Here is a 21,569-nt window from a genome sequence, read left to right as displayed (position 1 = left end):
TCACGTCATTGCACCTATAAAACAAGTGAATGAAATGCAGTGATTCATTGACTGCACAGTCATATAAATGCACTCAAGTGTGAGCAAGTTTGCTTGAATTAACAGTTTCTTCAAGTGATCTTCTTATTACCTTAATGTGTTGTTATTATTCTTGACATACAGAATAATTATACCCACTGACAGCGTGTACAAATAAAACTGTGTGTGTGTAATAGCACAGGGATAGGCCTAATCTAGGGATATATTCTCATGATTTTTGACTAATTTTCAGGTTCCTGATTATTCCCTCAAACTCCATCACATTTTGTGATTATTACGATACCATTTTCCTGTGACGGTACTGTCCAGCCGCAAGTGTTATCAAGCTTTCACAACTCAAGGTAATCTTATTGTGTGCAACTGCGCAGATGGACATTCTCTCTTGTGGTGCTAATGCTTTCTTTCAACAATGTTGCCAGTCGAAGAGGGTGTGAAAATAGCACTATCATCTATAGCGAGGCTCTTAAAAGGACTAACATTATTTTGAAGAAGAGAGTTACTCATGCTGTTCAGTGCATAGAAGAGTTAGATAATGGCACCTACCTCTCCTAAGAGCTCACTTTCCTTAACTTAAGTTGAACAGGTTACCTAGCGGAGAATACATTTGTCTTCCCCTCATAGGGTGGCAGGCCCCAGTAAATAAAGTAGGTCAGTTCCCCTGTGCCAGAGCAGGTGCTTCCATTTAGCCAATGAAGAGGGCACGACAGCAGCTGGGAGAAAGGATCAGGGAGAGAGCCGGTGACAGAAAGTCCCAGTGAGTCACAGCAGGCTGGTTCAGTCAGGAAGGGCAGGTGGGCACTGGCAAAGACCAGGGGACTGGAATGGTCCTAGAGGGAAGCAGAAGGGTGGTTCCTGGGGACAGGTTGAAGGCAGGGGAGTAGCAAGAGGGGCTTTCTGGCTGGTGTCTCCAAGATAAAAACCAGGGCCAGAGGGCAGGAGAGGGCTGAAGGAGGGAGCTGCCTCCTGGCTCTAAGTTGGAGAACTGCAGCCAAGGCATGGAGAGGATTGAAGGAAGGAGAGCAGCAGAGGAGCTTTACTTCTGACATCTCCAAGACCAGTGAGCTGGACCCAGAGAAAACATGAGAGGGCCAGGGGAGTGAGGGATGCTCCCCTGGCAAGGATGCTCCCACACAAAACGCTGTGGAGGTTCCCAGTGGGAAGAGTGGAAATCTGTCCTGGTCCTGGGACAGGAGAAGATTGACAGAGTCCAGGCATGGTTGAAGGCATGTGCAGTATGTGGGGCATCAAGGGATGAGGTGCCTTGAGTTATAATGACTGCTTGTGCTGGGGTGAGAAATGGACTACATGTTTGGGACTTTTGCTATGGATTATGTTGTTGTAATAAATCACGAAGGGCAGTACTGAACCAAGAAAGCCTGAAGAGAATTAGTGGGTCACCTGAGAGGAGAAACTGAAACAAGTGTGCCTGCCATGCCATGGCTTGCCACAGGAGGGCCCTCCAGGCAGGGGCTGCCCTATGGCACTCCCCATTTTCAGGCCTACTTTTACATTTTTCCTGAATCCCTAATGATGAGTTTATGATTGCGGGCATCAAAACATTTGGGTGATTATCTAAGTCTCAGCAGATCATCAAAATATTATTGATTATTGCATGGTGCCAAAGCCCCCACCCCTCCAAGCTCATCATCAAAACCAAGCTCCCCATAGACCAGGAGTCCTCATCTGCCAAGGAAACCTGCACAACACTTTCAAAAGACGAGCCTGGGAGCTTAAATTCATAATTTTGTCTGACACTAAAAACCATGGACTCAAAAGAGACATCGGATTCATGGCTTATTACAACAATTTATAACCCACTAACAACCACCCCCCCCACACACACCCCCAAGCTGCCTTTCCCCGCCTTCCTCTAACTACTTATGCAAAACAATCTGTCCCACCTTGTAATTCTCTATGACATTCTGAGTAAAAGACACGAAGAAGAGCTCTGTCTGACTTAACTTGTGTCTCTCACCAACGGAAGTTGGTCTAATAAAAGATATTACCTCACCCACCTTGTCTCTCTAGGCACTTTATAGGCAGCCTGAAGTGTTAGATTCCTGCTCTAAAGAATGTACTCTAGATAGACAACATACACATGAAAGAAAGGAACGGGATGCAATTCTTAGTTCCAGAGATTCTGTTTGGATTCTTTTAAAGTGTTACACTTTGTATAGGACTGTCAGATAGGACATGGATTTATAGGCCTTGAGGTACAGTCTAAGGTGGAGCTTGAAGGAGAACAGAGTGTGGAGGCACGTGGCTTCCAGGTGTATAAGGACATGTGAAATAAGGTACAGAAGCAAGAGGACAACGATGACGACTGGATGGATATGTTTAATTACATAGCAAGGAAGAGATGCAAAAAAGAACGTAGGTCCTCCCCACTTCTCTAGACATCATACTACCAAGCCATATTGATTCAAATCCTGAGCCTGTTCCCCTGGGACCTTGCTGCCAACTCAGATGAAATCATGATCACTGCACCCTCTCTCTCATTCTTTGAGCTGTTCCCTCTTGTGCATTTGTGGTCGCCTCTATGCCATGATGTTCACTCCGGTCAGTAGATTCTTATTTATCTGATCCCCCAAGAGTGCTGTGTGCCCCTAATGGAAAGCTAGAGAAAAGGAAACCTCACATTTCCCAGACTAAAAAGCGACAAAGAGTCCTGTGGCACCTTATAGACTAACAGCATAAGCTTTCGTGGGTGAATACTCACTTCGTCAGATGAATGCTTTTTGCAGATCCAGACTAACACGGCTACCCCGCTGATACTATTTCCCAGACTGTAAGCTCTTCGAGGCAGGGACTATTTCTTTGTGTATTTTTGTACAACATCTATCACAACGGGGCCTCAATCCCCATTGGGGCTGCTGGGCAATACAGCAATATATGCATAAAGAAATAATAACTATGCTGCTTTTCTGTCATAGGTATTATACATCAGTGACAGGGATCAGATCCAGTGTGGTGCAAAGGGATACACCATGGCCTGATAGCTTGGTGCTCCACCAGATTGACAGCTTATCCTTAAAGCTAGGTTTGAGGGAAAGGGAAAAGTAGTGAGGATGGGGAGGAAAATATGCAACTGGGACTGGAATGAGGGAGAGAGTTATCAAAATATGAGTAAAGATCTGGGAATGGGCACATATTCTGCCTACCGAAATGCACTAAATTTAGAACACTCATTTTGTTGCTTTCTGAATAAAGAGATCTATTCAAACTGATACCACTGTGGATAGAGTGAATGGATAGCAAGTGTGAAAAATTAGGACACTTTTTTTTTCCAGGGTGGGGAGTATAATTGCATATATAGGACAAAGCCCCTAATATCAGGACAGTCCCAATAATATTGGGACATCTGGTCACCCTAACTGTGGAAGACACACATTCATGTACAGCTGAAAACAGCGCACAGGTTTAAGATAAAGGAAGCAAGCAACAGCGGGGTGTTCATGGCAGGGGTACATTATAGCTGACTAAGCTAGGAGGAAGAGGTGAAAATGCTGTTTCTAGGAAGGGTATTAAGCATGTCCAGATCACAAGAGTGATAGTAAAGGAGACAATCGACAGATACCTGTTGGAAAATGAAAGTCGATGGGACTTGTGCTCCTAAATCACTTAGGTGCTTTTGAAAATGTCACCCATTGTGTAGATGACAATGTTTTGTTTCAGGCGGTATACTCTACAAATCGCAATGCAGCTATTTAGAGGCTGGATCCTGGATCGGGAAAAAGTCGCTGAAAATCTGGAAGCAAGGGACACTGGTGATTCCAGAGATTAATAATGGAATAGAGGCTTTCTTCTAGGCTGGTTCTACTTCAGCGGGCCCAAAAGCTGTTACTATCTGATGATTGTTTGGTGGCGTATGTGAAACAAATTGTCAGGAATTGTCCAACTCCTTCCTCATGGACTCAATGGATACAGAGACTGATCCACTCTTAGTCAGCCTCAATGTAGGGATGACACCCTTGGGGGACTGGTGTGTGTGAGACGCCTGCGGCGCTCTGCAGCTTGCTCGTAGAGTGCATGCTTTATTCTCTTGGGCTACCAAAATGTGATGCTACACATGAGCACTACATTCACCAACATTTTATTTTTCACGTCCAAAATTGCTTCTGGTTGGTTGTTTTTTTTTTTTGACCTTTGTAACAATGGTGAGGAAATGGAAAAATCCTTGTTTTAGGTCCTGATCTTGGAAGTTGATCTGTGTGAGAAGACTTCTGGGGAACCCCACTGACTGGGGCCTGGGAATTGAGATCTGTGTGTGCAGAGCAGCTTGTAGGGCCAAAGCCTCGTGGTGGAACATATTGGCCAAGTTTTACTTGGCAGACACAAATGTTAGAAACTGAATTACACATTGTATTGCAGCTTCATCTATAACAGAATGCACAGTGCCCCTTTAACACTGCAACATTTAAATACATGAGCTAACAGTGTGGGCTCCTGTACTAACTTACAGAAGGACATTGGATCTCAAAGCTCAGATACCAAGCAATAGACACTCCAGAAACACCTCATATGGATTAATGGATGAAAGTGTCAGTAACACTGTAAAGTCAGAGTTTACCATACTTTTACTGCTGGAATTTCCTGCATAAGTGTGTCTGTGTTTTCTCCCCTTCTCTGTTAAAATGATCCATATATTTGTATTTTTATGAATGCACATACCCTTTCTAGTAGGCTAATATGGAGAGATCAAGAAAATTTACTTGTGGTGTGAGACAGGTCATATTTACCATGATTTCAGTGAAGCAAAGAGACAGAAGAAAGCTTTAAGGGCTCAGTTTGGCCCTCATGTGCATAGCATGCATTCAGGTTTAAGCAAGAACTGCTTCTGACTGCTCCCTTGCCGCAGAGGCTGGTCTGACTCAAAACAGCACTGCAGTTAACAGCTGAGCCACCTTTTATCTCTTCCTTCCTCATTCTGCCTGCTGACCTCTCATTCTCCTTGTTATTGTCACTAGTCTGCTTTCTTATGAAGACTGGATAGAGGAGCTATTAAGCCTGTCAAGCCTTTCCTCCTTTGCCATCTATCATCTGCCCTCCACCCCCATTATGAAGCTGCACAGCTACCTTTTTCTTTGTCAGACTTTTGCTTCTTATGTGGTTTATACACAAGTACAGCAGAATGGGAGCTGAGGAGGGAGGAACGAGAGCAACACAGTGGGAAGGAGGAGGAGCAGAGTATGGTGGAGGTAGAGTGCCAGAGAACAGCAGAGCAGGGCTCTATCGAGGCTCCCTCAGATTGTGTGCCACACAAAACAAGCATCTGTGCCCCACTCGACTCAGCCATGCTGCTGTCTCCTCCCTCCCTCCCTTATGTAACATCATACGGTCCTGGCAACTCAAACTGATCAGCTTTCTCTTGAATTGGATTCTGCCACCTGCTGGGTGGCAGTTAGCTGTCAGACTTGGACTGTAAGTTACTAAGCATTTTGGTGCCTGCCTGCTTGCCAGTTTCACATCAGCCCCTACGGTTCCATGGATTATTGTTATTGGATGTTATATGTCTGTTACTCTATTGCTTGGAGGTCCCATTAGGCTCAGGGGCTTGTTGTTCTAAGTGCTACACAAAAAGGTGGCCGTGATCCCAGTCTCATAAATTAAAAGGCCAGAATGGACCGCTGTGACCATTCAGTCTGACCTCCTGTATAATAAAGGCCATAGAAGTTTCCTGAATTAATTCATGTTTTAACTAGAGTATTTTTTCTTAAAAACAGGGGATGGAGGATCACAGGGGCTGGATCACTTGATGATTACCTGTTCTGTTCATTCCCTCTGAGGCACCTGGCATTGGCCACTCTAGGAAGACAGGATACTGGGATAGATGGATGTTTGGTCTGACCCAGTATGGCCGTTCTTATGTAATCCAATACTGATTTTAAAATTGCCAGTGATGGAGAATCTGTGACAACCTTTGGTAAATTGTTCCAATAATTAATTACCCTCACTGTTAAATATTTGCACCTTATTTCCAATCTGAATTCATCTAGTTTCAACTTCCAGCCATTGCATCATGATATCTCTCTGTCTGCGAGACTGAAGAGTCCACTATCAAATTTTTGGTTCTCATGTTCCTCATTTTGTAACTTACAAACTGTCGTCAAGTCACCCTTTAACCTTCTCTTTAAGCTAAATGGATTGAGCTCTTGGTCTTACTACCTCGAAGTGCTTACAATAAAGACATGGTACACAGCAAGGGTGGGGGGAAGTAAGATTTAAAATATACACAGTTTTTATATACAATTGATTTTTTTAACAGTCTTGGGTTTGTAATTATGTAAGTAAGTGCTGATTTCTTATAAAATCATGGCAGAAGGGACCATGAGTAAGGCTACAATTCTGTTATGGAGGTCACGGATTCCAGGACTTTCTGGGACCACTGTGACTTACCTCTTCTGGGGCAGGGCTGGAGCAGCTGTCAGCCTCAGGGCTGCTGGAGCAACAGCCACCAGAACAGCTGACCGGTGGCCAGCCCCAGGGCCTCTAGAACAGCTGACTGGCGGCTAGCCCTGGAACTGCCAGAGCAGCAGTCCCTGGCCTGCCAGAGCAGTGGCTGGGGTTGGGTCAGCCCTCCTGGGGCTGGAACAGCAGCAGTCAGCTCCTGCTGCAGGAGCAGGTGCTAGTCCCCGTGGTGCTTTCTCCCCGCCCCCGTACCCCGCAGGTGTTTTTAGTAAAAGCCAGGGAGAGGTCTCTGGCTTCCATGAATTTTTGTTTATTGCCTGCAACCTGTCCATGGCTTTTACTAAAAATAACCATGACAAAATCTTAGCTTTAGCCTTGAGCCATCTTCTGATGGTGCTTGAACACTCTCCTGGGGCTGGATCTGGAACTGCTTATTTGCCTTTAATTTAGCCCTTTGGTTGGGAAATGTATGGAAGCCCACAATGAAATGCAATTAAAAAGAAAAATAAAGCAGAATGGAAGGAAGAGGTTGGACAACATAGAGATGCTTCCACTTCCTAGAGGAACGCCATCCAAGGAACGGATGTTGGCTCTACTATAATTAAAGTGACAAGATGAAAACAAATCTCAATGACTGTGTAAACAACTAATGGAAACTGAAGCAAGGAAGCTGTGGTGGGAAGAACAGTAACAAGCCTGATTATTTTTATCCAAAGCTAAAGTTTGGAAAGTGCAGTTTCACTAAGAGGCAACCTACTGTCTTTGGCTTCTGTACAGGTACTGTCGCAGCGGATGGAGAAAATCAACAGTCTAACTCTCTCTCTTTTTATGAGAGGTATAGAAAGGATGAGCCTGACAAATGGGGGCATGTTTGCATGGCAAGGGATGCTTCCTTGGAATGTACAAAGTATTGTTTCCCACTCCTCCACGTCAGTCTCTGAGAGCATAGTTGATTTTGATTTAGTTGATTTTTAACTAAAATCCAATTGCGTAGGGCACTTACCGTCCTGAAGAAGTTTGTTTAAGTGAACCAGCACTTTCGAACAACTGGGCTCTTGCGGCCACTCTGAAAATGGAGTTAAGAGGCATCTGGTTTTAAACTTGTCCCTTTCAATGAATTGCACAGAGTTATTTCAGTTTTACTAATCTACGGCAGCAGTTCCCAAACTGTAGGTCGGGACCCCAAAGTGAGCTGCGATCCCATTTTAATGGGGTCGCCAGGGCTGGCGTTAGACTTGCTGGGGCCTGGGGCCAAAGCTGAAGCCCAAGCCCCACCGCCTGGGGCTGAAGCCTGAGCCTGAGCCCCACTGCCCGGGGCCAAAGCCCGAAGGCTACAGCCTTGGGTGGCAGGGCTCAGGTTATAGTCCCCCAACCTGGGGCTGAAGCCCTTGGGCTTTGGCTTTGCTTCCCCCTTTCCCTCCCACCCCACCTAGGGCAGCAGGGCTCGGGCAGGCTCAGACTTTGGTCCCCACTCTTGAGGTGATGCAGTAATTTTTGTTGTCAGAAGCGGGTCACGGTGCAATGAAGTTTGAGAACCCCTGATCTAAGGTAATTTTAGTTGCACGGACAAGAAAATGTTAATTTTTATTTTAAATTTTTTATTTTATTCTTAAATTGACCATGCTCACTTTTTCAATCTGAAAAATGTAGGAGCAATGGAGGAAACCAAGAAGCAAGTCATGCTGAGCTTAGGTCCCAGTTCAGCAAGAATCTTAAGCATGTGCCCAACTTGAAGGACATGAACAGTCCAAGCAGTTTCAAGCTAGGCATGAGCTAAAGTACCTTGCTGAATTGGTAAAACAGTAATGAACTCTGCTGAAAATGCAACACAAACCCTTCCCATAATTTTTAATTCATATTCATGTCTTGTCACTAAATAAACCTGAAGTGAGGGAGATGTCGTTGCTGGAGAGGGAAAATGGGTGTTGTTATTTCTGGGTTCACTGACTGCCAGTCCTGTGCTCTAAGCACTAGAAAACATTTTTAACCCACAGTTTATGTGAAAATAATCATTTATATTTTGAAATGCATTCCGTCTCAAGAAACCTCTAGCTACGTTATCAACAACAAAGAAATTATTTAACCATGCATGCAATGGAACAAATTACATTTGTCTTGCTCTGATTTCTGACTGTCAAAAGAAAGAGGTGATGATGAATAACACTTTATTCCTTGACATATTACCTGGGCAGTCTGTGGCATTTAGATCTCTTAAAATAATAAACACAGAAGAAGCAGAGAGATAATGTTAGAGCTGGCTGAATAGCATTAGTCCAATAATTTATTCGATGGATTAATTTTCTCTCCTCATTATTGGCTTAATCCAAAGCCCAATGTTGAAGTCAATGGGAGTCTTTTGCTGATTAGAGCTGGGTAAAATTTTTCAGATGGAATTTTTTCATCAATAAATGAAGATTCAGATTGACCAAAACATTTCACGGATGAATACTTGTTGATTTGTTTTGGCCAAAACAAAAAACGAACAAAAAAAAAAACTTTTGGAAATGTCTGAACAGACCATTTCAACAATGCCACAATGCAACATTTTGACTTTTCAGGCTACAGTCACAAGCGGATTTGGGCATCATTCACAAAGCCACGGGAGGAGGCGGCCATGGCAGTTGTGCTGCCCCTCGCTTATCACCTTTAATCTATAGGTTAGGGCACTCCCTTGGGATGATGGAAACCTAGGTTTGAATCCCTGCACTGGAGCAGGGGTTTGAACCCAGGTCTCTCCCTCTAGAGTGACTGCCCTCACGACCAAGATATAGGGTATTTTGGGGTGGGCATCTCTCAATCTTTCCCACTAAAGCTGTTCTACTTGGTGCAAAATACTTGAATAGTCACTGGGAGAGTGAGAATGACTCTACAGCCCAGTGGCTAGGGCATTCCCATACCAAGGGGCACACCCAGGTTTCAGTCCCTGCTCTGTTGACTTCTTAACTATTTATACAGAGTGGAACAGCTTCAACAGGAGAGACTGAAAGACCCCAGAACTAGAATAGCCTATAGTCTGGTGGTTAGGGCACTCACTCAGAAGGGGGGAAATTTGCATTCAAGTCACTGCTCCAAAACAGGGATTCAAAGCTGGGTCTCTCACATCCCATGTGAGTGCCCTAAACTCTGGGATAAACGTTATAAGGGGGGTATCACTCCGTTGTCCTCTGTTTCTGTGACTCTAGCCCTTCATTTCTTTGGCTTTTATTAACAACACATGAAATGAAATGTCTTGGTTCAACCCAAACCAATTAGCCAAAAATTCAAATAAATTTTGATTTCAGTTCAACCCAAAGCATTTTTTATTTTTATTTTTCAGAACTGCCAATAAACCAAAAAATCCATTATTCAGAGAGCTCTGTCGCTGATTTCAATACACTTTGGCTAAGCCCCCATTTGCCTAGTTTTCAGAGTTTATGAAGCTTGATGAATAATTCTCAAAGATGACAATTTCATTTGATTTATCTGAGCAAATATTCATGAATACTTTTCCCATCATTCACCCGGCTGTATAGGATAGTTTGTATGGGAAACATAATGCAATATATCAAATCTCCACTAAGTCTTGATGACTTACACAGATCCTGGTCTCTGATAACCATTACTTGATGCAGTATCCAATCTCAATCTCCTGCACATTTTGGGTGGCAACTCAGGATTGAGTGGAGCCTTTGGTGTATCTTTGGCATCAATTGAGGCTAAGCTCTGTACAGATCCACTGCAACTTTTGTTACCTACAGGGAACAACCAGAGTGTGGGGAATATAATAAGATTTCAGAGTGCCTTAATAAGATGTATATGATACATAAGAAAGCAGGATTTTTAAAAAGAAATAAAATAGGTAAAGACAGTGCTTACTAAGAAAGAGAACAGACAGCCTATCAAGCAGAAAGGTAACTAGAAAAGCATCACCACCAAAAATGAAGAGAATAATATTAAAACTTTGAAGGCGGAAAATTGTTATGCTGCACTGACGAATAGATAATACGTTTTCTGAACACCGATGATGCTAAAACTCCATTAGTAAAACACTACACAAGCCCGCCTCCTGTCTAACACTAATAGCTCCCCCACCCCAATAAAAACAGAACAAATAAATAAAACAAACAAAAACAGGTTTATGAGGTTTTTGTAGATGAAAATTAAAACTTGTTTAAATGACAATTTTGTTACCATATCTTAATAAAATAAAACAAACTTTGCATAGCTTGGATTTTATCTGACAGAAACAGAAGGCCCTAATGTAATATTATATAAATATTCAGTAGTAAGGGCCAGGAAGCCTTCGAAAAAGATATGTCATTGTACCTGCTTTCTTTTTATATATAACTTTCACAGGTTTCTAATAGAATAGTAATAATAATAATAATAATAATAATACAGTGCTTCACATTTTCAAAGCACTGTATAAAGACTAATACATTTCATATACTTCTTGCAAGGCAGGTAGATTTTACATAATAAAGGCTCCAATTTCTAGATGAGGAAACAATTACCCAAGTTGATCTATTTATTTGTACTGAAGTAGCACTTAGGAGCCCTGCATAACTCCATTGTGCTAAGCACTGTACAAATCTACACAGCAGATCAGTGGAAGAGCTAGAGGTAGAACTCAGGGATTTCTGGTTCCAAATCTCATGCTCAATCCATCAGAATTTATTGTATCAATGATTGTGTTAACCTTAGTAATCCACAACATACATAAATTGACTTCTTTTGGTATCTATTTTTAAGGGCAATGCCCAGTCAATTATTAAGATATTGTGAAATCATCTTGTGATGGACTGGACTCAGTTTCTGGATTCCAAAACAGGAGAAGTGGCCAAAAATCTCTTCTTTCATCCCATGTGTGCACACAGACATGTTCAGCCACACCTTTGTAACCTACTGGCTAGATTATAAGCTATACTTGAACATAAGAACGGCCATACTGGGTCAGACCAAAGGTCCATCTAGCCCACTATCCTGTCTTCCAACAGTGGCCAATGCCAGGTGCCCCATAGGGAATGAACAGAACAGGTAATCATCAAGTGATCCATCCATTGTTGCCCATTCCCAGCTTCTGGCAAACAGAGGCAGGGACACCATCCCTGTCCATCCTGGCTAACAGCCATTGATGGACCTACCCTCTATGAGCTTATCTAGTTCTTTTTTGAACTCTGTTATAGTCTGGGTCTTCACAACAAACTCTGGCAAGGAGTTCCACAGGTTGACTGTGCCTTGTCTGAAGAAATACTTCCTTTTGTTTGTTTAAAACCTGCTGCCAATTAATTTCATTTGCCCCTAGTTCTTGTGTTATGAAAAGGAAGAAATAACACTTCCTTATTTACTTTCTCCACACCAGTCATAATTTTATAGATCTTTATCATATCCCCTCTTAGTTATCTTTTTTCCAAGCTGAAAAATCCCAGTCTTATTAATCTCTCCTCATATGGCAGCCACTCCATTCCCATAATAATTTTTGTTGCCCTTTTCTGAACCTTTTTCAATTCCAATATATATTTTTTTGAGATGGGGTGACCACATCTGCACACAGTATTCAAGATGTGGGTGTACCATGGATTTATATAGAGGCAATATGATATTTTCTGTTTTATTATCAATCCCTTTCTTATTGATTCCCAACATTCTGTTCGTTTTTTTGATCGCCGCTGCACATTGAGTGGATGTTTTCAGAGAACTATCCAAAATGACTCCAAGATCTCTTTCTTGAGTGGTAACAGCTAATTTAGACCCCATAATTTATACATATAGTTGGGATTATGTTTTCCAGTGTGCATTACTTTGCATTTATCAATATTGAATTTCATCTGACATTTTGTTGCCCAGTCACCCAGTTTTGAGAGATCCTTTTGTAGCTCTCTGCACTCTGCCTGGGACTTAACTACCTTGAATAGTTTTGTATCATCTGCAAATTTTGCCACCTCACTTTACCCCTTTTTCCAGATCATTTTTGAACATGTTGAATAGGACTGGTCCCAGTACAGACCCCTGGGGGACACCACTATTTACCTCTCTTCATTCTGAAAACTCATAATTTATTCCTACCCTTTGTTTCCTATCTTCTAACCAGTTACCAATCCATGAGAGAACCTTCCCTCTTATCCCATAACAGCTTACTTTGCTTAAGAGCCTTTGGTGAGGGACCTTGTCAAAGGCTTTCAGAACATCTAAATACACTATATCCACTGGATCCCCCTTGTCCACATACTTGCTGACCCCCTTTTGGGGCCACTTGAGAAATGCCATCTTCTAAGTAGGACACACTGACTAGAACACATTACAACAGCGCTTAGCCTTCTGCACCACTTGCCAATTCACCTTGCAATTCAAGGTATTGGTAGTCATGATCTCGGATCCAGTTATTGTAGAAACAGTCTCGACCTCTCATGAGATGCAGCTGAAAATAAAGTGAGCATATAGCCTGAAGCAGTGAAAGTGAGGGTGCTGGGGACTGGGTGTTCTCAGCCCAGAGCCCTATGGACTTGAATTCAAACCCCAAGTCTTGTCACCTTTCATCATGATGCAAGACTCATCTCTGAGGCCTGGTCTACACTAGGACTTTAAGAGAAGGTCTCCAAAGCCATGATAGACAAAGGATACAGCCGGGCGATGCAGTGCGTGCGCGTCAAAGTCCTGAGACAGACAAGGTTAAAAAAAGTCAGGCAAACAGTTACGGACTCAGAATCAGGGGAAGATCAGGGCGTAAGTGCTACACAACAACAAAAATTTTTTTTTTTAAAAAAAGTATATAAAAAAAAATACTATATAAAAAAAAAAAAAAATCTCAAAAAAAATAAAAAAGTCACATACACATAGAGAATAAGCAATAATCCTCTTGGGGACAAAAAAAAAAAAAGCTCAGAGAGCAGCTAAAAAGCAAACTAAAAGGCGGACTGTCTCTTGTCCGCTCTCCTGTGCAATGGGCGCCCAAATGAGGCGTATTCGAATCTCTCGAACTTGTCCTGAGATCTCGTGTGGAACTTGGTGCCCTGTATTGTGTTGAGAAACTGACTACTGTGTGTGTTCACTGTTGTGTATCATGTATCTGTTCAAGGAAAATCACTCTCCACACACAGCACACACTCTCTGCTCTTCCTGAACTGATGGCCTGCTCCAGATCCGAGGCGCCCCAGCAGACTGGAGTTCTGCAGGACTGCAGGCAGGAGGAGAGAGCCCTGCTGCACTGCTGCAACCCCCCAAACGCCAAGAGAAGTCTCCCCCCCACACAAAAAAAATACAAGGCGGAGGGGGAGGTAGGGGAGGTGAGAACTGTCCCACCTGGCGCTAGCGCTGACACACCTGTGAGATCACCCAGTCCAAAATCCAAGTTCATCACCCCCCACTATGTAGTAGATTAAAAAAAGCTGTTTGCTGTTGTTCACTCTTTCCACACGTTCTTCGTCAGACCAACAAACCCACCCTACATGCACAACCACTTGAAACCCCACCCCACCCCCTGTAAGACAGAGGGAGTAGGGTCCGGTGTTGTATATTACAAGAGCGGTACAGTCATCAGTGCACACAGTGCACAGCGTGTCCATGTTTCATGTTTCACACCTGAACAGAAATGCAAAATAAAAAAAAGAATTAAAACAATTATTTCCGTTTAATTTTTGTTTTTTTTAAGTTGGGGTTTGGGGGGAAGTATGGAACTGCAGATTAGTAACTGCAGCACATAGAGACACATAGAGACACAGGAGCCCCATAAAATCAAGGTTAGCCATAAAGTGGAGAGGAGAGTCATAGGTTAGCCTGCTCTCCGACGCTTTCAAAGCCTCCCGGATACACAGCGCTTCCTACTGGGGGGCTGTGTCTGGACGTGTCTGGCAGCAGTCCTCCCATGACATTGTGGAGCACACAGCAAGCAGCAATAACTGGGGGATATTCTTTTTCTGATGTCAGCAGGCATTTGGGAGCTACCCCCAGCATTCAATGGGGGGGGGGACTGCAGGAACTGTGGGATAGCCCACCACAGTGCTGCAGTCGCGATGCGCCCCGCCGGCCAGATTCAGAAATTTTCATTATTGTCCTTAGTGTGTATACACACAATCGATTTCACAATCAAATCACAAATTCACTTAAAGTTTGAAGAAATAGAGTAGGTAGTGTAGACAAGGCCTGAGAGTGCTGAATCCTGGCTAGCTACTCCAGCCCTACATGTAACTAAGCAGTGCTGGATGATGTGAGACCACTGTTCCAAGTTGTGAGGAGGGGTGATGCCTTCTAAACTATGCAAAGGGCACAAATGAAGGGAACTTTAGAAATATTGCTCAAAAAAAGTCTGAACAACAAAAGAACACGGTGGAAAGATTGCAAAGCAAATGAACAAAATCAATTATTTTCAATAGCCTTTTGATTAACTTAATTTTTTCTGGTGCATCATGTTAAACTCGGTAGTGTCCTGATAGCTCAGTGGTGTGTGTATTGGCCTATTAAACCCAGCGTTGTGAGTTCAATCCCTGAGGGGGCCAACTGGGGTAAAAATCTGGGGATTGGTCCTGCTTTGAGCAGGTGGTTGGACTAGATGACCTTCTGAGGTCTCTTCCAACTTTATGATTCCAGCACAACCTATAGGACCTACCTTCTGCTGAAGGGATTGATCTGAGGGAGGAAGCTGCAGACCTTTTCAGCCCAGACAGACCATAAAGCCCTTTTTTGGTCAGATCTATTGGTGGAGATGTATTCTCTGGGCTAGTGACAGAAGTTACACTTTGACAGTCTGACTCCACATCTGTTTTTGTCGCATCCTCCTTAGAGGAGGATTCTGGACTTATGGTCCAGAGGCCTGAGCTCTTCTGTCCATTGGAAGAAGGTGGAGATGCAATCCATGGAATTCCTCCCGATTTCTCCCTTGGTTGGGATGAGGCGGATTTTGTGGTGCTGTTTTGTTCTGACGAATGAGACGAGAGTGATTCTATGCTGCCCATCGGGGTGCTGTCTGGACTACTACTGTATGAATCACCTGAAGAGGAGTGGGGAAAAAGAAGAAAAATGACATTTTGTGTGTAAATTACACTTTCTAAAAGTGTCCATTTTCCTAATGCATATGTGGTCCCTGAAGCCTTCAATAATCAGCAAACTCGTTAGTATATGGCTTTTGCAGGTAACAGTTCTCCAAAGAGAATGGGTATTTGATTAATTTGCATTTCAATGGGGCAGCTGTTTTATGCCCCTCTTCTATGTGAAGGATGCAGTCACATATTCCTCTGATGGCTTGCTCCAGCCATAGGCTACCATGACAATTCATGTGACCCAGACTGATGCCAAAGTCTCTTGTTCTATTTTTTTTGCAGCAACTACTTCTACTATTTTATTTTAGTTTGAACTTTCCAGTCTCTTTACAGATTGAAGCCCTGGAAACTTTCTACTTCTGGCTCCCTATTCTCCAACCCCACTGCTGAAGACTCAGGAGATATGGCTCTTGGATCCTGGGATTAACAGAAGCAGGAGGTTCATCTTTGCCTCTGTGGACCCAGCTCTCAGAATGCTTTCCTACTTAACCTGAAGATGACCCAGGAATTAGGCCTCATTAAAGCAAGTTACAGTCATCTTTATTGGGCAGAATGTGTTAATTTTAGATATAGTTGAACTGCTTTAAGAATGAGAAGGGACCTCTGGAAATAGTGGAACTTCTCTACACAAGGGGTGGGGTGGCAGCAGTCCATGGGCTGGTGTATCCTCTGCACATGGAGATCAGTTCCATATGAGCTTGCTACACATCAGTGCACTGTAGGGACCACCTAATTCTTTATTAAACAAAGGCCACTGAAGTTACTTTAGCCAGTAACTTCTAGGGTGGAGTAGCAGCTAAGAAGCTCCACGTCTTAGTGGTGATTCCTAACTGGCACTTCGCTTGCCATCTGTGCAAGCAGACACCCAGTTAGAGTGCACAGGTTTGGTGTCTGTACACGTTAGAAACACACAAGCATCTGCATGTATCTAATTTTGAAAAGTTGATGCGAGGTACCCACGCACTCCCCTTCTTTGGAGACTTGTACAACAACTAGGCACAAAACCCCCCCATTCATTTACAACTTTATCTATGAATTTACTTTTTTATGGCAGTAACATAAAGGCTCCTTGAGAAGCCATGGGACCTAAAACTTCATTTGGAATCAATTTCACACCAGTGGAGATGCTAACATTTAGCAGATTAAATTCAATCTTGGCTACAATTTGAACTGAAGTTCAACCCCTCCTAATGGTAATATAAGAAAACAAAAAAGTGTGCAATAATGAATAAAGAGGGATCTTTTATTTAAGTATATATGAAAAAGAAGAGTCACTTTAGGTGGCAATTTACTGCAAAAAAAAACCCTCTACTTTTAATTATAAATCCACATAGAGGACTAGGTTTAAAGTTCAGTCTCCATGCCATTCAGTGCTTGGCCTTTTTGTTAAGATTGCCAACATGGGTGTCAATTAACAACAGCTGTGTTGTGGTTTTGGTGGTATAGATAGCTGTCTACTGGGACTTAGACAGAGACCACATAATTCATTTCAGACACATGGAAGAGCGGTCTAATAGTAACAGCTTTTGGCCAAGACTAACCTCAGCTGGATTGACCTAATTATTGATGGGGTGAAATGCTCTATTATACCATTTCCAATCTTAAAGATCTTATTAAAAGCAAACAAAGTGAAACTTGTATTCTTTTTAGCATTTTACCGTCTGGAGCAGGTCATTTCAAATCACTTGGTGGTTAGTTTGGAATAACAAGCGTACCACAATGTATTTTCAAACACTTGATGCCACACTAGAACTGCTTGACAGAACATGCTGTGAAAGGAGCAAGGAAAGCACTCATTCAGCAACACTGACATCTGCTCGCTTTATTGTTACTTTTCATAGAACCACTGCAAATAAGCACCCAATGTGCTTGCAGCACAGCAATTACCGTTGCCTACTAATTAACAACCAGGAGAACTAAAGAACAAGACATGAACAGAGAGGTAAATAGGTAACAGTATGAATAAACTTACTATCATGGTCTGCCAGACATGGGGTATATCTTCCTTTGGGTTTGCGTGAGCCTGTTGAGAGGCATATTGCTCTTGTTTTTCTGGAAGCTGAACGGGACTGAGGCTGGAGAAGAGGAATGTTGGGGTCTGGTGCAGTGTGAAATATCTATAAGCACAAAAAAATCACGATCGATAACTTACATTTTCTTTAAAGCTATGATTAACAATCCGCTCATTTTACCCAGTTACACTTGTACCTGATAGGTTTGTTGTATATAAAAAAAAGGTCGATAGGAATTTTTGTATTAAAGTTCACTGAAGATAGATTTTTGTTTTCATTTAATTTTGCACTAAGAACTACAGCACTGGATTAGTGCATCAAAATATGCATGTGAAACTGACAGATACAAGACTATAAAAAAATGAACTGAACTAGTTTTCTTTCAATGTTCCTATTAAGAGAAATAAAGTAAACAGAGCACAAATGGTGGAAAATACAATAGATGTTTAATATTGCTCCCATTCCAGTAACCCAATGTACTATTAGTAACAAGGCAAGAGAGTTGGATTTTCAAAAATCATGATTTTTCACCTGAAAATGTCCTTTGGTCTAGTGCTAACATTGGATGGTGTAAGGGAAAAGTTGGGGGCAGGATCATAGCCATGTGTTTGCTCAGCCTGCTTCTAGCCAAGAGGAGGGACTACACTTTCCAATGAGATTCTGGCCAGCTCCTGCACAAGGCTGGGTGGCTGCTCCTTGGGCTTACGCCTTTCATATCCCCATAACAGTTGGCCAGAATATGGCCCATAGCTTTGATTAAGAAGGAAGCATTCTATCTGAAAGTGATCTTCTATAAATGCAGCAGACTCTTTTCTTATTTGTAGGAATTTGCTGAAGGTAGTGAATAGGAGATCCGGTAGCATGTTTAACTCCAGTTGCATCATAAATTATATTAAAGTAAAAGGTTCCAGATGAAGTTCTTTTACCTTTTCATAATGCTCTATCAAAATTTCCACTACAATATTCTGGAACTTAATGTTCATCATAGCAGCCACGGTTTCCTCCTGTGCTCTCATCAGAGTCGGCCCAAAGATAACACCAAGGTTGGAGACGGTCATGAGATTTTGTTGACTGTGTAATGAAACCCTGCAAAGGAATTAGAAAAGAAAAATAAGGCTAATTAAATATCCCCTAAATATTGTGCTTATCTCCCATTCCAATAAGGCATCTGACATCACAGAAGTGGACTTTTTTTGTTTGTTCACCAGCTCAAGTTTCCCTTTTGAAAATAATGTTAACTTTGTATGTGAAAACTTTGCCCCAGAAGCTGGAAAATATTGTTTTTTCTTATTGTAAAGCATGACCACCACATGAATTGCACATAAATGATTCACACAGTAGAGATGATGCAGACAGGCCAATGTTGACCACATCAGCAGGTGGACAAAGACGACTATGCTGGACAGAGATTAAAACTTGGTCTGTACATCTAAGAGAGCAACTGTGCAGTTACTTCAGCGACCACAGTAGTTTTCCAAACAGCGAATGTTCAGACACAAACGTGTGTATCTATATAATGCACTGATATGGCCACTGCCACAGAATAACAGTGGAGATAGTAACTCCATTTATGACAGTGTCATTTGTTGGGAATAGTATCCCATGAATGCAGACTCCCGGTCGGTGAAAAACCCTGGAATCATGAACTTTCCCAGTGCAGCCCACATGGACATTCATAAATCAACCTCTGTGGTCTATGAAGGCCTGCATAACAATGGAGTAGTACCCCTTGTGGTTTATGTACTCATGTGGTCCCTGAGGAGGGAAAACTATTGGCATATGAGTCCCAGTTTGGAAACCCCGTTCTCTCAAAGCTGGCAATTACTTCAGGAGTATCTTTTATGCTTGCCACTTTGGGGTAAACCATACTGCCTGATTGTCTCAGAAACCACTTTTACCCAGAGTTGACTTCTCAACACCAAACTGGTTGGCAATGGACCTGTAGCAGTCTGAGGTAGCCAGCTTCCAGATGATTATAGCAACCTTCTCTAAGCAAGGATGCCCTTATGCATGTGTCTTTATGCTGGAGGTTCAAAGTTAAGCTGCTCACAAAGCTCCAGAAATGTAGTTTTCTTCATGCTAAAGCTCTGGACCCACTGCTGGTCATCCCAGGTCTGCATGGTGATATGATCCCACCAGTCTGTGCTTGGTGCCCTGCTCCAGAAGTGCCAGTCCATGTAAGGGACATCAGCGGCTATACCTAGTGTTATGAACAGCATCAGCCAATGCAAATCTGCCATGCCTGGGCAGATGCCTGGACTCCTCCTCCGCCTCCTCTTTCTCCTGCTTCATCATAAGCTCTATCAGGTGTCTTTGGTGGGTCAGAAAATGCCACCAAAGTGTCCACCAGCATCTGAAGGAAGCTCTGCCAATTTCCTGATACAGGAGTGAAACCGCAAGCAAGAGAAGTTCTTCAAAGGGTGCCTCCCTCCATGTTGCTGGCTCCGGTAGTTGGTGCATAAACCAAAATGACTGCTCGGCAGGCTAAACTGGTGGGCTGTTCAAACTTCCTGTAACATGCAGGGTGGGCAGTCAAGATTGCCCACAGTGCAGCATGGTCAAAGGCCTAGAAGCTATTCGAATCAGGGAAGCAGCATTTTGACAATGAGCCACAGTACTGTGTCTTTCTGTAATACACTCAGACAGGCATTGTTTAGTTGCTACCTTGAATGACCCTTGTAATGATTCCTGCCTGAGAATAAATTGTAATCTCCAGATGTGCTAAGTTCTGCTGCAACCCTTGTGTGTAGGACACAAATAAAGAATTATTGTATTTGTAAGAATAATTTTTTATTAAACAGCAATACACAGATTAACATTTCTTACAAAGGACCTGATCCTCTCTGAAATGAGGATTGCACAGCTGAGAGGTGGAGTGCAAGGGGAATTACGACAGGCCAGGAACATGTGAAGAATGCGTGTGGGGAATTTGGGCAGGGCATGGAACACAGTTCTGTGTGGGCTCCAGGGGCAGTTGAGCACAGATGTGTTCTGAATGCAGGGCAATCAGGGACCTGAGCATCTCTATTTGGTCCTCCATGAGCTTTATCATCTGCTCCTGAGCCTCTATTATCCATTCCTGCCCTGTCTTATCTCCTGGCTATCCACTTTTAGTTTTTAATTTATTGTCTCCATGCTCTGTGCTCGCTATCAGCATGATCAGATGATTGCAGCACTTCCTCGTTCACCTCCTTATCTGATGGAGGCGCTCCGCCAGTGTGTAGGAGCTGGCCCTCAAGGGCACATCTGCAGAAACAAAAGAAACAATACACTGAGGGTGACCAAAGATGCAAAGGTGAATCTCCTGCATGCATGTGGCTTCAGACCAGGTCTGTATGCTGCTCTCCTGCTTTGGTTCCTGCAGAAGTAATTTCCGATTGGTGCAGCAAAGTTTCCTACAACAGGGAAAGAAACAAAGCAGCTCTGCCAAGAAACCTTCGGCAGAGGATTGCAGAGTACCTTCAGGAAAGTTTTCTAGAGATCTCTCTGGAGGATTCCTGGGAGATCTTGCTGTGCATTAACAAACTTTTCCGCAGGGCTCCCACTGCATAGCTGCACATGAGAATGCAAAGCAGATGCAAACAGTACCTAGTGTAGTTAATTTCTATCCCTTCTCCGACGTGCACCATATTACAAAATAAAGTACACATGTACCTCATGTAACCGTGCGCTTACAAAGAAAAATGAGTACTTACTGGAGTTCCCGTCTCCTGCTTCAGGCACGCCAGAGGCAGACTGCTGCTGGGACTGACTAGACCTCTCTGGAGTCAAAAAGAGGTCCTGGCTTGCCACTGGATGAGCCTGTCGTCTGTCCCACATCCTCCTCCAACTCGACCTCCTTGTCCATCACTTTGTACTCAGGGTTGACTCTACTGGCTGCTGCCTCCAGTCCCCCAAAAGTATCCACGGGGCTCTTGGTGATGGAGTTTGGGCTGCCGCCAAGGTTGGTGTGCTCCTTTTAAAAGTGACATGTTTTTGGCACCGTACCAGAGTGATGGTTGGCCTCCCTTGCCTTCTGGTGCACCTGCCTCAGCTCCTTGATCATAGCATGGCACTCCTGCATGTCAATTCATGTCCCTTCCCATCCATGCTACAAGCA

The 21,569-nt window shown here is 43.2% G+C and overlaps 1 protein-coding gene across 6 annotated transcripts in view; it reads right to left on the bottom strand.

Moving 5' to 3' along the window:
* ARHGAP42 (Rho GTPase activating protein 42) overlaps positions 1–21,569 on the bottom strand; it is a 258,286-nt gene that overhangs the window by 6,515 nt on the left and 230,202 nt on the right. For all 6 annotated transcript variants that reach the window (XM_039486640.1, XM_039486657.1, XM_039486648.1 and 3 more), the window contains 5 exons: positions 18,397–18,556; positions 17,431–17,575; positions 15,029–15,409; positions 10,022–10,178; positions 7,451–7,513 (listed from right to left, as the gene is read on the bottom strand). In XM_039486640.1, the coding sequence (XP_039342574.1) occupies positions 7,451–7,513; positions 10,022–10,178; positions 15,029–15,409; positions 17,431–17,575; positions 18,397–18,556 (906 nt within the window). The remainder of the gene's footprint in view (positions 1–7,450; positions 7,514–10,021; positions 10,179–15,028; positions 15,410–17,430; positions 17,576–18,396; positions 18,557–21,569) is intronic.

The sequence above is a fragment of the Mauremys reevesii genome, linkage group 1, assembly GCF_016161935.1.
Source record: "Mauremys reevesii isolate NIE-2019 linkage group 1, ASM1616193v1, whole genome shotgun sequence".
Classification (NCBI taxonomy): domain Eukaryota; kingdom Metazoa; phylum Chordata; order Testudines; family Geoemydidae; genus Mauremys; species Mauremys reevesii.
The sequence above is the reverse complement of the archived record's forward strand: the minus strand, read 5'-3'. Positions and strand labels throughout refer to the sequence as shown.